The sequence below is a fragment of the Porites lutea genome, chromosome 2 (genome assembly GCF_958299795.1).
Source record: "Porites lutea chromosome 2, jaPorLute2.1, whole genome shotgun sequence".
NCBI classification, from domain to species: domain Eukaryota; kingdom Metazoa; phylum Cnidaria; class Anthozoa; order Scleractinia; family Poritidae; genus Porites; species Porites lutea.
In genome coordinates, this window is record NC_133202.1 from 12525571 (window position 1) to 12541725 (window position 16155).

General features: G+C 39.2%; 2 protein-coding genes across 3 annotated transcripts in view; both read left to right on the forward strand.

Annotated features, from left to right (window-relative positions):
- The first annotated feature begins 8216 nt into the window (after nt 1-8216).
- LOC140926636 (transmembrane protein 45B-like) lies at nt 8217-9265 on the forward strand. The gene has a single exon (XM_073376356.1). It carries the CDS (start codon nt 8287-8289, stop codon nt 9142-9144), a length of 858 nt encoding a protein of 285 aa, XP_073232457.1. The 5' UTR covers nt 8217-8286; the 3' UTR covers nt 9145-9265.
- A 2627-nt stretch (nt 9266-11892) lies between these two features.
- LOC140927758 (diacylglycerol O-acyltransferase 1-like) overlaps nt 11893-16155 on the forward strand; it is a 14475-nt gene continuing 10212 nt past the window's right edge. The window contains exons 1-6 of one of the 2 annotated variants that reach the window (XM_073377439.1): nt 11893-12040; nt 12125-12212; nt 14070-14110; nt 14272-14357; nt 14499-14551; nt 15777-15879. In XM_073377439.1, the coding sequence (XP_073233540.1) occupies nt 11940-12040; nt 12125-12212; nt 14070-14110; nt 14272-14357; nt 14499-14551; nt 15777-15879 (472 nt within the window). In that variant the 5' untranslated portion in view covers nt 11893-11939. The remainder of the gene's footprint in view (nt 12041-12124; nt 12213-14069; nt 14111-14271; nt 14358-14498; nt 14552-15776; nt 15880-16155) is intronic. The other variant, XM_073377440.1, reaches the window with a different exon arrangement.

Genomic DNA, 16155 nt, shown 5'->3' on the forward strand with positions numbered 1-16155 from the left:
TTTTAATGATGTAATTTAGTTTTAAAGGTGTCCCCAATTAGTGCCAATAGGCACTAGAACGATTAGACACTTTAATAAAGGTTATGTATGTATGTATGTATGTATGTAGATGGAGACTGACGAGGATAAAAAACAAAAACAAACAAACAAACAAAAAAAAAACTTAATCAGTGCCAACTCGAATGCCAACCAGTTGTAGTACAGAGCTGTATCAGTTCTGCTCTGGCTAATTACAGTCAAAGCCCGCTTTACAGACACCCCATTATTACGGACAGTTTGCTTTGTCCTTGGGGAAAGAGAGCCCTTATATTTTCTCTAAATTCAACCCGCAAAAGGACAACCTGTTAAAACGGACACTTTCTATGGCCCCCTCAGAGTCCGTATTAACGGGGATTGACTGTATGCCAATTGGTGTCTTTAACAGCTGAGACTCTTTTTCTTCAGAGTTAGTGGCGTCACAAGAAGCTCTTGGACGGCGAGACGCGAACTTATGTCCCGGGGGGTAACCGGTCAAGTCGCCCGGAAGTTTTAGTTAAGTCACCCAAACTGCTGAGTTATGTCGCCCGATCGCCCGAAATTTAAGCGAGGAGTGTATGTGGTGTATCTCGTTGATGAAACGAAACAAGCGCGCTAAAGATGTTGGGATGTTGTTGAACATGCTAAATTTTGGGGCGACATAACTCTCAGCATTTTGGGCTACTTACCTTAAAATCTCAGGTGACATAAGTCTGGTTTCGGGCGATGTAACTTTGGGAAATATGACTTTCGGGCGACTTGACCGTAAAAAGACCCGGGGCACGTTCGGAGAAACGAGTTTTCTCTTGCGCAGGACTTACTTATGTGCTCGTCCTTCGATTTCTAAGCCTTTCGCGGGCCTAATATTGGGCTTTGACTTTTAAAAAAACTACGAAACATTACTCGCAACCTAGATCATGCGGGCGGGTAGTTCGAACTTGATAGGGCGGGGGAGGGGGATGTCTGATGTTTTTCGTTTATTTCCGCTCTTCTCTTAAATACCGTAACAACATTTCATTCAATTGAAGAAAGACTCAATTGTTTTGGAGTCGTTAGTTCAATGAAGTTTGGAGAATCTTTGCATGATTTTTCGAATGTAGTTCATGTATAAAAATAAGAGGGGGGGGGGGGTTGTTTAAAAATTTGGAAAATTGGAAAATGTTGGATTTAAAAATTGTAATATGAAGTGAATAATTAGTAGACAAATACTTGATAGTCCACCACCACAACATTACAAGGTGCCTCTAAGTCCCTAAGCCCCTTAGTGGATTAGCTGGTAAATGTATATACCTTTTCTACCCTCATTTATTTCCTTCCCAAATCAACATTTCCTCCCCCCCCCCCTAAAAAAAAACAAGAAAACAAAAACAAAAACAAAAAAAAACAGCTGCCCCCTTAACTCAGATAATATATTATGACCAGTAACTAAGTGAAAAAGTGTTTATATGTCTATGCTTGATTAACACCGGATGCATACACATAATCAGCATTGCAACACATCTTTTTCCAACATATACTTTTCACAAAAAGGTGGCTTACAAATATGCTGTCGAGAATATGTTTGTCTTCAAACAAGTACTTCCATAGTTGCATTCTTAAAAATGCAGAGGCTACATTTCCCCGCCCTTTGGGGGTGGTAGGGGATGACTGTAAACTAAATTAAAAGAGGCAAGAGGGGGGTTGAGAGGTTGGAATAGGGGATAAAATCATTCAACTGGTGTAGACATAGATGAGCAGTATCGAAACTTACACAGAAATTAACATAATAATGTAATATGTAAAGTTAACAAACCATGTGAAGGTATATGTATAGTATATGAATATACATTTATGGTAAGCAAGAAATAAAACTGCAAATTAATGTCAGTGCACAGGCAGACCACCCTTTGTTTGTGTGGTCCTTGTTGTTATTGAAATCTGAGAAGCAATTTTTTTTTACTTTATAGAAGAATTACTGGTGAGCCAGAGGCGGCCGAGCGTTTTGAAACGTACGTGAGGGGTGGGGGTTACCTTCCACTCAGCCATACGCATCATACCCCTACTCAAATTTTCTAAAATGCACTCTGTGTTGTTTGTTGGCACAGGCAATCTTCACAATGTCTAGTGTGTCCGTAATCAATTTGTGACAATGCATCAAGAGGCAGTTCTTCAGGCAGCATTACTTCATTAAGCTCCATAAAATAGTTTAAACGTGTAGCAGTGTTAGAAGGATAGTCTTAGACACATTAATTTTCCAGATAGAACTATTGTCAAATCTTCCTTAGGAACAATTGCCCCCTAGCCCCCGTGCATAGCCTGTGTACAGACGTCCCCCGCAGGCTACCGTGCACAGTATGGTCATGCTTTAGCGTTCGCCTCAGTAAAAAGAAAGCGTAAAAGTTACATATGCCTCACTATAGTGATGAGAAGGTAAATGACTTAATATTTGTATGGGGTTGTGGAAAAGATGTAGGAGAACTGAGAAGTTAGCATGGCTTATTTCCATACATGTAAGGTGCAAATATCTTGTCAAGCACCGGCAATGCCGCCAAGTGAAATACTACCAACGATTTCGGTGTGCGCATCAAGCGTTTAAACAACACAAGGCTCGTGTGTGCGCTTGCCATACTCTGCAGACTGGCTGTTCTCCTCATTAAAAAAAAGTATGTCTAGCCGCCCGGTTCAAATAATTATCTCGCAAAATTACATAACCCTTTAAATAGCGGCCTATTTTTCGTATAATGTCCATCAGAATTTTCCTCTTGCCGCCGCCGCCATATTAGAAAGCGAGAAGACCCTGGGGACGAGACGACGAGGTTTACTTCACGCTCCAGGGCGGAAAAACGTTCTGCGCATCCCTTACCGCAGGCTCAAGGCGGAAATTTTCTGTGTGTTGACTGTGTTTGTTTGTTTACTCTAAGTCGTTTACTTTCCAAGTGCTAACGTCCTTAGATGTTTGATTTCAGCAGTGATAATGGAGTTGCTTTACTTTTGATTAGTTTATTTTGTTGAAAGCTTTTCGTTCAGTATAAGCGGAAAAAGTCAAATTTTAACACACTTCTAAAAATGAAAGCAAACCATTTTGTTTTGTTTTAAAATTACTTTCATGGAAATGTCAATATACATGGCGATAGTTTTGGAAAATATAGCATTTTCCATCTTTAAAAGCAAATAACTTTAAAAAGACAAAAAGAGAGAAAAAGAAACAAAGAAACAAAAAGAAAACTGACGCGAGGTAGTCGCGTTACCTGCCGTGGTTCTAAGTGGAGAGCTGTGTCCAATACACCTAGCACAGTGTACGCGAAAACTTAGAGAATTTTCGTGAAATTGCCCCTTTGAAAACACGAAGAATAAGCCACCAACGCAGAGGTTCCTAAGGCTTTGTCACACGTTCCTTTCTTACGTGTCCGCGTGGGAGGCTAACGATGAATCCCCTATGCGCTCTTTTTAGCAGAGACAAGGTTCCCACTGGTACTCTAAAAAACAATAAAGAAAAATAGTTAGCGCGCGGGGAGGGAAGGTGGGAAAAGCGAAATGATCGTCTTTTCCCCCTTCCCGTCGTCCCCTGAGGGCTGGCTTTCCTCCTCTCCCCAGCTCCTAGTGGAACAAAGAGACTTCTACGCTGCCGAGAAGAGAAATCGAGGGGAGAAAGACATCTCTCTCCTCCGCAGAGGCGCCCACTGGGTACCCCCCCCCTAAAAAAAACATAGCAATAATCGAAATACAGCAAACGCGCGTAAGTGCGCAGGGGACCCCCGTCTCCTTGCGACACAAAGAGGCCCCTGCGGAGGAGAGAAATACAGCTGTGAGCTTCGGTAGGCGCGTTGAGGTTTTGGACCCTGAAGACCCAACCTTGTTCCCAGAGTTCCCTCCTACTCGTCCATGGAGAGGGGCCTGGGAATGAGGTCGTCAACGACCGGGAAGAAACATGGAACTTGCTAACTGAATGACTTGAGCTCACTGATAAACAAAGTTGGCTTTGAACAACAACAGAGAAGATATAAATTTATTCTTCAACATGTAAGTAATTGCAAAAAGAGAGTAAGTAGTTTCAGGGTGATTTTTTCGTTTCCTACCACCCCTCTCTTGCGTTTTGTTTTGTTTTTATATAACGTTTTCCATGATCATTAAATCATGGTGAAACGGCCATTTCTGAGTGCGATTTTAACTTAAAGTTATCGTGGCCATTTTATTGCACGATTTACCACTCTTGATGCAGCAGTTACAGCGCTAAAAAAAAAAACACCAGTTTTTCATCTCAGGGGCGGATCCAGGATTTTTTTTAGGAGGGGGTGCACTCGTCTCTTGCTCTACTTCAAAACCAATAAACCACATAGTTTTTTTTTTTTTGCAGAATACTAGTTGTATTAGAAAACCGCAGGTCATCTCAGGGAGGGGTGCGCACCCCCTGCACCCTCCCCCTAGATCCGCCCCTGCATCAGCTAATAAAAAATCCGCCAAAACACATGTTAAAGCTAAGTTCCGTGCAAACGGACGCAACATTGTTGGATGTTACATGTTGCGTCCATTTGCACACCCTCTTACATGTTGTTCCGTGTTCTTGGGAGTTGCTGCGCAAAGTTGAAACCGGTCAAACTTTGGGCAACAATGTTGGGAGTTGTTGCGTCCGTTTGCACGTGGCTTAAAAGAGGTTGGCACTTTATAGTCCAAGAACTGGTACAAATCCTTCTAAATTTAACTTGGGTCTACACGTTTAGACCCAAGTCAAGGACCAAGTCAAATTTAGAAGGATTTGTATGGAGTCTTCAGAGGATAACGGGGTTAATATCTTAGAGACAATTTGCCCCGAAATGCTAATTTTTGGCAAGTAGGCGTCTTGGACGTTGGTCTTTCAGGATATCTTGACAAATCTCATAATTTTAATTTTTAGTTTTTTTATGACGTCACACTTCAGTACTCTATTACATTGACGCCACTAAGTCACTATGAGAAACCCCTGGACGTTTTTCACCGGCCAGCCGTCCAAGCAACCTGCCAAACGCACTAGTATCACGTCATTAAACTTGTAAGGTCCGTAAGAGCCCAGAAACCACACACGATGATTTCTGTGTTTTTCTATTGTCAATTACCTACTACAATATTGAATTATTTTTGCGGCCCGCATTTATAACTCAAGTCTTTGGACAATATAAAAACTAAAAACTGAAACGACAAAATCTTCACATTTCAACCTCTCCTCCCCAACGAGAAAAAGTTTGTCGAATCAGGAGCTGATTACGGCTTCTGGTCGAATATAAAAAAAAAAGATGCACGAACTCGCCGCGCGCGTGCTTAATGAACGTTTTGTGACATCACAATTTATAACCATTAAATTCGGTGAAATTTTTGTCTTGATCTTTCGCGAGGAGATATGTAAATTATTTGTGTCATGCTCACGATTCCTCCATTGAGGGAATTACCCCGTTTTGAACGAGAAAAACTGGGTATAAATGATACGTAAGTATATCAGGCAAAGAAAAAATTGTACCTGGTGATCTATCTACAACTGGAGGCCTGCGTAGATGTTGATGAAAAATTCACTGATTTTGTTTTGTTTTTGTTTGTTTCCTTGTTTTTTCGCGATTACAGGGTACACAAAGCTCAAGATTCTATTATAAGCCCATCTGAAACCTTAGATCGATTTAGGGGACTGGTAAATCTTGCTCTTGTTTTCTTGGTAAGTGAAAATTGCATTTACATCATGTATGTGGAAAAGAAACAACATTCGGGGAACTAATAAAGGACGGCAAAGGGAAAAAGACGGCAAACCTGGTGTGACAGACGTGATAGTAATTTTGTTGGAGAAAATTTTCCGCCAAACTTTACGTTCTTTTAAATAGACCTTTTTGCAAAAGACTTTTTTAAGAAAGTTCTCTATTAGTTTCCGAGGGCCTAAATTCGTTTACCCTCTTTGTTTTGAAATTGAGAATGCGACAAGTGTCGCTTCCTTTTACTGTAATGAAAGTATTCCCCTTATCATAAAATATTCGTTTATTTTTTTTCTTTACCTTTACTTTTCATTTTCATTTTTTCCCTTTCGCTTTCCTTTTTTTTAACCTAACTCTGATTAATACATTTATCTAATAATTTTATTATAATATTTACTGTAACTCTTCATGCATACCGTGAATGACCCGGCTAATGAACGCCTGGGGGATCTATTTAATTTTAGGGGTCCAAGCAGGGGTGTTTAATAGATAGGAGGCGTTTAAAAGAGAGAGGCGTTTATTCTCATTACTGCTATAATCTTAACAAAACTAATATGCTTTCGTTGAAAATACCAAGAGAGTTTAAAAATAGCGGAATATCTACTCCATCAATTGATACGTCTAGGCCGTCCAGAGATCCATATCGCTCTTTGAAATCCCAACACTGATGTCACAATCCTCGCTGATTGTTATCGTGTTGCCATCGTTAGTCTCTCCTTACTTTAAACTTGACATCCAACAAGATGAAATAGGACAAGAAACTGAATGAATAGAATGATTTCGCTCCTGTTTGCTAATTTCTAGTATTTTGGACTACTCCTTATAGCGGGCGGCCATTAGACAGGGGGCGTTTATTAGAGAGGGGCGTCTATTAAAATTTTAACAGCGTAGAGGGGACGTTTATTAGATAAGAGGCGTTTATTTCCAAGTGGGCGTTTATTAGGTTATTTACGGCTGTTTATACTTCTTTGTAATAATTAATCGAGGGAGCCTATTCCTTACAAGCCCGGTGGTTTCCCTTGGACTTCCTCGTTATGAGCTGTTAACATTCAGACATTTCTTTTTTGTATAATTTAAGGCAAAATAATAAACTTAAAACAGAACACAGTATTGCTAAGTGAAGATCATGACAAAACTCGCAAGTAATAGCCCTGATAGGTTTGTTGCACAAATTAACGCTCTTCTTTCTGCCATCCTGTTACATAAGATCACTAACATCAAGAAAAGACGGATGGAGGATAAGGGACTTTGCTGGGTCATCGAGAGCGGCCATATAATTATGCTTTGTTTTTCGTTAAGGAAACAGTCTTTTCAAGATTTTCAATGCAGTCTTTTCGTAACGTTGAATGGTGGACTCTATGCGCAAGACCTTCGCGTCTCCTCTCCCTAGTCTCGCACTTTCTTTTTACTCCCTCGCTCCACTACTTTTGTTTGACTACTCCCGTTAGCTTAACCTTCGAAAAAAGAGCTGTTGTTTTGCAGTCTAACCTTGAGTCTAACCTAGGACTCGATAATCACCACGAACTGGCAATATAAACTGCATAGATAATGAATAAGTCATGCCATATACATTTACACGTAATTAACACTGTTCTAGACGGTTAAACACAATATTTTAACTCAATACTCCTAAGCTAGGATATCTCTTAGACAAGGCCTCAGAATAAATTCAAAAAATATTTTCCGGCAGTTTTAATATATCACTAGAGCATCGTGCTATCTCTGCTTTCTTTACTTATAAATTCAAGTCAATATTTATTTACTGTGAACGCTTCATTCCCACCTGCACTGTTTCAATACAAAGTAGCATTCAAAATGGCGAATGATATTAGCTGTGCTGAGCTCACCGACAGTGTTTTTTTTTCTTTTTCTGTAGGCTTTTCGAATTCTTTTCTTTCATTTTTTCTTCAACGGGTTGCGTTTTTTATACAAATATAATGCTGCGTTTAATGATCCAATCCCATTGCTTAGCCGGACGTCTCATTTATTTAAGCTTGATGTGTAGCCATGGGAAACTTTCCACAAAGACAGGACGCGCTTCTGGCAAAGATTAGATGTTAGTATGAGATATACTGTTGGCAGTTCTTATCGCCAATAAAGGACTATCAGAGGGATCGAGTACCGTCGCCAGAAAAAAAGACACGAAACTTCAATATTCATGTACATGTTGTACTTCAATTTTATCCTTGGCTTAAACTTTATTTACCTTTGTTTCAGGGTATGTTAATGTATTATAATGAGTTAAAAACAAAGGGAAATCAAATTTAAACCAAGGATAAAAGTAAATCACAACATATAAAAGGGAATTTTAAAGTCTAACGCATTTTTGTCCTTTTTTTTTTTTTTCCTTTTTGCAATTCGCGAATTGAAACAACCGCTGTGCTATTATTTTTATATTCATCATCGAATACACCAGAATTCAACAAAGCGACCCCACCCCTACCTCATTTTGGATAACATACACTCCGCAGAGCGAACATGACAAATTGCACGTTTACACCTCTTATTAAAATACATGTAAACACACGACAGCGCAGTGTGTCAACGTGGCAAGTGTTGTGGGAAAAACTTTGTTCCAACGACAATGGGATCCTTAGAAGGTCATGTCGTTCCCGGATCAATGTTCATAATTTTATCCGTGTGGTGGTTTATCGGTGAAGTCTTGCAGGACCGCTTAGAAAATGGCATCGCTGCTCGAGCAAAACCTGAACCTGGGAAACGTCAGTCAAAACTGATCCATCCGTTATGGTATCCATGTCTCGGGCATGGGAAACTTTCAAAATTCCCCGTGGAGCCTGTAATAAAAGTAGTTTTCGCCATCCTTGGTGTAATAGCCGAGCTTCCAGCTTCCAAAGCAACAGCCTTATTTGACGAGAAGGGAGAATTTGTACCCAGTCATGTGGATAATTATGCGCACACCGCTATGTACTCCTTCTTTGGTCTGACTGGCGTCGTTGACCTTGTAATGGTGTACAAATTACTGCCTCTTCCACCAAAGTTTGACTACCTGGTCTTCTCGATGGCCTTTTGGATGGAAGGACTTTTGTTTTTCTTCCATCTGCACGGACGAGACGAGCTCAATGTTCGCCTGCACACAATACTCTACATTCTTATTTTCGTGTCAGGTGCTGTATTTTTCTTGGCGGCTATTTCTGATCAATTCTTCCAAATTACCGGTTTCTTAAAAGCTTATTTGTTAAGCTTACAAGGCAGTTGGTTTTTCCAAATCGGATTTGTCCTTTTTGGGCCGAATCCATGGAAGAATGTTCCTTCTAATGTAGAGTTTGTTGGGATCGCGTTTGCTCTTCATGCCATCATTCTACTTGTGATGCACCTGAGTGGACACATAATTTACTACCAATGCTTTGTAAAACAGAAAAAGAGCAATGAAAAATTTCTGGAAGAAATGTACGAAGAAGCACTGATGTTGGAAGAACCTTAGATAAATGGAAAAAAAAGTGGGGACAGAAAGATTCCGCTCTTAAACGGACACTTGAGAAAAACGGCAGAATTAGTGAGATGGAGACTGAAAAGGATAAAGAAAAAAACTTAATCAATGCCAACTCGAATGCCAACCAGTTCTAGTACACAGCTGCATCAGTTCATCTCTCATCTCTCATCTCTCATCTCTCATCTCTCATGACTTTTGGGCCACTTGACCGTAAAAAGGCCCGGGGCAGGTTCGGAGAAACGAGTTTTCTCTTGCGCAGGACTTACTTATGTGCTTTTCCTTCGATTTTTAAGCCTTTCGCGGGCTTAACATTGGGCTTTGACTTAGATCATGCGTGCGGGTAGTTTGAACTTGATGGGGCGGGAGAGAGGGGGGGGGGGGGGGGTGTCTGATTAAAAGCACTGTTTTTCGTTTATTTCCGCCCTTTTTCTTAAGTATCTTGACAACATTTCATTCAATCGAAAAAAGACTCAACTGTTTTCGAGTAGTTAGTTCAATGAACTTTGGAGAATCTTTGAGTGATTTTTCGAATGTAGTTATATGTATAACAATAAGGCGGGGCGGGTTGTTTAAAAATTTGGAAAATTGGACAATGTTGGATTTAAAAATTAAAATATGAAGTGAATAATTAGTAGACAAATACCGGATAGTCCACCACTACAACAAGGTGCCTCTAAGTCCCTGAGCTCCTTAGTGGATTAGCTGGTAAATGTATATAACTTTTCTACCCTCATTTATTTCCTTCCCAAATCAACATTTCCTCCCCCCCTCCTCAAAAAAAAAAAAAACAAAAAAACTAAAAAACAATAACAATAACACCCAGACTGCCCCCTTAACTCAGATAATATATTATGACTTCTGCAGATATTTGCAGCACTTCTTTGAGCCTTTCTGAACTTTGGCTCAACCATGCTTCAAAGTTCAAATTATGATTTGCAAAGTATATTCGACTACCAAGTAACTAAATGAAAAAGTATTTACATGTCTATGCTTGATTAACACCGGATGCATACACATAATCAACATTGCAACACATCTTTTTCCAACATATACTTTTTACAAAAAGGTCGCTTACAAATATGATGAATATGTTTGTCTTCAAACAAGTACTTCCATTATTGCATTCTTAAAAAATGTAGAGGCTTCATTTCCCCACCCTTTGAGGGTGATAGGGGATGACTGTAAACCCAATTAAAGAGGCAAGAGGGGGGTTGAGAGGTTGGAATAGGGATAAAATCATTCAACTGGTGTAGACATAGCTGCGCAGTATCGAAACTTACACAGAAATTAACATAATAATGTAATATATAAAGTTAACAAACCGTGTGAGGCTATATGTATAGTATATGAATATACATTTATGGTAAGCAAGAAATAAAAAAGCAAATTAATGTCAGTGCACAGGCAGACCACCCTCTGTTTGTGTGGTCCTTGTTGTTATTGAAATCTGAGAACCAATTTTTTTTTTTCTTACTTTATAGAAGAATTACTGGTGAGCCAGAGGCGGCCGAGCGTTTTGAAACGTGGCGTGAGGGGGAGGGGGGGTCTCATCTTCCACTCAGCCATACGCATACCCCTACTCAAATTTTCTAAAATGCCCTCTGTGTTGTTTGTTGGCACAAGCAATCTTCACAATGTCTAGTGTGTCCGTAATCGATTTGTGACAATGCATCAAGAGGCAGTTTTTCAGGCAGCATTACTTCATTGTGCTCCATAAAATAATTGTAATAAATGTGTAGCAGTATTAGAAGGATAGTCTTAGACACCTAATTATTCCAGATATTTCAGACGAACTAAATGTCAAATCTTCCTAAGGAACAATTGCCTCCTAGCCCCCATGCACAGTATGGTCATGCTTTAGCGTTCGGTTCAGTAACAAGAAAGCATTAAAGTTACATATACCTCGCCATAGTGATGAGAAGGCAAATGACTTAATATATGTATGGGGTTGCGGAAAAGATATGGGAGAACTGAGAAGTTAGCATGGCTTATTTCCATGCATGTAAGGTGCAAATATCTTGTCAAGCACCGGCAATGCCGTCAAGTGAAATACTACCATTGATTTCGGTGTGCGCATCAAGCGTTTAAACAACACAAGGCTCGTGTGTGCGCTTGCTATACTCTGCAGACTGGCTGTTCTCCTCATTTAAAAAAAAAAGTACTTCTAGCCGCCCGGTTCAAATAATTATCTCGCAAAATTACATAACCCTTTAAACAGCTCGGGGAAGCGAAAAAAAAAAAGCAACAACAACAACAACAACAACAACAACAACAACAACAAAAAACATGACACATGATTAAGTTAACTTTGTTTCTACACTTACCTTCAAATCGGTTGCAAATAGCAGCCGTTGTTTGGTATAATGCTCGTCAGATTTTCCTCTTGCCGCCGCCGCCATATTAGAAAGCGAAAAGACCCTGGGGACGAGAGGACGAGGTTGACTTTACCCACGTGCCGGAGGTTCGATTGACACACTTTGCATGTGCCCCCCTCCGGGCCGAAACGCCACTTTACCTCTGCTCCACAGCTCTCCAATATAGTCCTAGATTGTTTCCTTTATTGCTGTCAAGTCTAGAGAAGCACTTTAGCGACCTACCTGTAATAATCCAAACGAATGTATCCCTTATGAGCGACAAAAAAGTAGTCGTTTCACTTGATCACCCCCACGCCACCCACCCTTGACTAATTTTGCAGCGTTGTATTGTTGACGTCGATCGTTTGTCCAGCGGTCCAAAGGTGATCGCAAGCGAGAGTGAGAAAGGTAGAAAAACTTTTCTCTGCAATCATGAGTTCTCCGACGCTGAGACAGAGATCATCCTCTAAAAAAGTGGAGAAGAATTCGGAGAGCAAGCATAAAACGAATCTTGAAAATATTTATGCAAAGCCGTAAGTCTGAAGTTTGAACTTTTAAAGATGATGACTTCTTGCATGTGGAGTCCAAGTTGACTCTTTCGAATGTCGTTAATCCAGGGTTCACACGGTTGAAGAATCACTTTTAACCTCAACGAGCGGTTTTGAAAACTACAGAGGAATAGTGAACTTATGTCTCGTTCTGCTGGTAAGAAAAAAAAGATAAATGTATCGCAGATGACTTTTTGGTGATGCAAGAATTATAATAAGGCGCGTACACTGTAAATTTAATATATTTGCTTTTATATATCTGCTTAAGCTTAAATCTTTTTCGGATTGTTAATCTGTCTAATTTACCTTGTCAGGCTACTTCTGGAGAGCACATTCGTTGATTTTATTAACATCTGATTAATGATTAAGTGTTCTCTTTCATCCTGGAGACTAAAATTGCTTGATTGTAATTTGATAATAGACTGTTATATACTGCAGCATTAGGTACAGTAAATTATAGACCAGCTGTATGCTAGATTACTGCAAGCTCTTTTGGGTACGTTATGGACAGATTAGCCTGCGAAAGCAGCCGTTTCTCCTCGCTCCTCGCCGCTGGGGACGTTTTGTGAGGAGGAACCTCTGCGACTCGGCGACAGAAATTCTATACTGATGACGTAAAATCTGTCCAAAATCCGGTCAGAAGCACTGATTGGATGATGGAGTAGTTACATTGTTTTAGCTTTTGTTTAGGAACAACAGACAAAAGACATTTTAAGGCCACAAAGGTCAAATGTAAATGCGATAAGTCCATAATAAAACAGTCAATATTTGTGGAATGTATTCTTCTCTAGAAGAAGCATTTGAGTTTTGCTGGAGCTCATTCTCAGATGATCACAATGCTTTACCAAAATCGACTAAGAGAAATTGAACAAATTTGCATTTGGAACCCGATGACTACCAGATTTATGACGTAAACATTCATTTACGTCATCAGTATGGAATTTCTGTCACTGAGTTGCAGACGTTTCCTCCTTGCGACAAGTCCCTATCGGCAAAGAGCGAGGAGAAACAGCTGTTTTTGCAGGCTATGGACAGATTTTAAAACCCTTTTTGTATTAGAGGATCTCTAAAATATCTTTAAAGTCTGTGAAGGGTGTTAATCAGACCCCTGAGCTTCAGACATTTAATTCATTTGATGTTTCATGCTTCTACTTGATTTTCCATTTTTATAGTAGACGTACAAGACATATATGATATTAGACATCTTCTAGTATGTGTTAGACGTCCTGTAATATATTAGCCTGCAACACAGACAAAGCTAAACTCTGGTTACTAAGTCTGTCTGCAAAACGGTGCCAAAATCATTGTTTTGGGCCCCCACCCATCTAGCAGGATTTGAGTACACGCCTGTTAGATTTGATTTGCCAACCAGGTTAAAAGGACACTCTAAATGCATGGGATAATTCATAGAGTCCATTGGGGGCCCAGGACAGGGATATCAGCATTGCTTTATAGGCATTTCTAACCAGGTCAAATTAGGTCTGCAATGCAGGCTGGTAGTGCAGTAGAACCCTGGTAACTCGAACTCTGAAGGTCAACGAAAAACAATTCAAGTTAGTGGGGAATTTGAGTTATTGGGGTAAATTTCAGTGATTCTAGTTTACTTTCAGCCAATTTTTATACAAATTAGCAGTAGTCATATTAAAAATTGGATCCACAGTAAGGATTCTGTCTTCAAGGTATCAATCACTGTGGTTTAAATTTCACATGGGACTCTGTTTTTCTTGAATCTCAGTTGGACCATTTGCAAAGTACATTAATTTGTGCATTAGAAGTATTTTTAAATAATGTTGTGGGGAGTAAATATGGTACAATAATATTTCACGCTTGGTTAAAATGTTATTTTCTTTTCTTTCAATTTCATTATCATTTACCCTTCCTTTCCAAAGGGAAATTCACATAATATTTGAACCAAGGATCAAGTTGAGCCACATCCACAGTTCTTCTCAAAGGGGATAACTCTGCGGTTATTTCAAGTTATACTTGACTGTCTTTTTTTTCTTTTAAATTTTAGATTTTGTCAAATTTTCGAGTGGCTTTGGACAATTTACTCAAGTAAGTTTGTTTGTTATTCCCCCCCCCCTGTTTTTTTGTTTTCTCACAGTTGCTAAGCATTTGTCAGAGTTATCACATTAAATACATATGCATCATTACAATAATTCTCTAAAATAAATAAAGTAATATGATACTTCTTCCATGTTCCATTATGTATTTAGATATGGGTTGCTTATTGATCCTTTACAAGTAGCCACAATATTTTTGGAAGATCCTTACCGATGGCCTTCAACTTCACTGGTGATTTGTAAGTCTAAAAGTTTTCTTTTCTTGGTATCTAGAAAACTTGCATAATTGACAGAGCTATTAGCTTTCTATGTTTTGTATTCAATGTTATAGTGTTAAGGACTTCATGTACCTAAATGCCTTTTATATTATATTTTTGTAGTTTCAAATGTATTCATACAGTTCTCATTTTGGGTGGAAAAGCTGTTAGCCAAAGTGAGTACCGGTACATGTTATTGTTTGCTGCCCGATATATACCTTATAAATTACACTTACATGTGTAGGCTGAGTCAATAAACTCATACTAAAATTATGTACATAATTATTGTTTTTGGGATAATACATATAAAGCCATTGACAGCAGTAGTGTGACTATGATTATTGTAAAGTAAATGTCTGTAAAGAATAGCACTTATAATACATATTCCAGTTTCCATGACTTGTGTGAGCGATCTCCCTTGGCTCTTTAAGCTTACCGGCCTATAGTCAACCTACATGATTTTACCCTATCATGCTCAGCTGAAACTGAAGTTACACAACCCTCCAAGTTAAAGTTTTTGCTTGGTCACCACATGGCAACCAACGCTTTTGGTTTAGGAAGACTTTTTTACGAATCAAGTCACCAGCTCCAAAATTTTAGGCACCATGGCGACCAAAATGGTGGCAACTTGGAGGGTTGTTACAGTAACCGTACCAGTTAAAGTATATTATATCCAAGTGCAATAAGTAGTACATGTATACATACTGTTCACCAACATCACCCCACCTTCTCCACTCATCCTATTTACACCCAAATAACAGAGTTGGCAGGTCATGTCCCCATCCACTCGACTCCTGATGGACCATGCTCAAGTTTTTTTTTTTTTCACGGGTGTAGTGGAACCTCAATTTAATGGACTTCTGTATATAAACAAAGTCCTCGGTATTACAAATGATATCCCCGCAGCCCCAGTAATAGTAAGATATTTGGAAAAGAACCTCAATGTAACAGAACCTCCTTATACTGAACATATTTTGTTTGTCCCCTGGCCCTTTGGGTGAGTCTCGTTCGCTTTCATGTAAACAAAGATCGTGCTTTGAAAATGAAAATGCTCGCTTCTGGTCTGTTAATAGTCCATTTGAACTTGCTTTTTAGAAGTGAAGGCGAGATACATATATGTAAAAGCGGTGAAAAAGTGAACAACAACGAAACAACTCATTCTAGAAACAACTGCATTAATATTGCTCGTGCACAACAGTGTACAGCTGTAATTCTTTTTGACTTTCCAGATTAGCCAAAGGATCGTTAATACTAACAATGCTCAAAGGCAAAACATAAGCATTCACTATCATTGACTCACCTGCAATGAATTAACCTTTTAAAAGTTAGCAAAGTGATGTCACAAAAGACTATAGTTTATTGTAAGCTTTTAAAACTAGACTTTTATATTCTTTTTTAAAGGGCAAAATATCTGAGACACTGGGAAAATATTTGCACATTTTCAATTTACTCTGTACCCTGGTTGTACCTTGCACTGTTGTCTTAACTTATCAACCACCGCCATGTAAGTGCCTTGATTGAATACCAATGTACTTTTAAATAATACTTTTATTTAATATGCCAGACTTGAACTATATTTAACCCGTATACGATAATTATCAGCACCGTCAAAATGTTTTACATTTAAGGCAGAAAAACCAAACATGAATGTGGCAATTTTGGTTGTTAGTAGTTGGGCCTAATCGTTGAGTTAGAAGGCAAATATTTCACTGCAAGCACTATCAGCAAAATTGCTGGCCATGCCGGCCCATTCACTCTCTGGTCACTAAGTACAGGATGG

Excerpts from the sequence above, each read along its gene's own strand:
- LOC140926636 (XM_073376356.1), top strand. The coding sequence starts at position 8,287 with ATGGGATCCTTAGAAGGTCATGTCGTTCCCGGATCAATGTTCATAATT.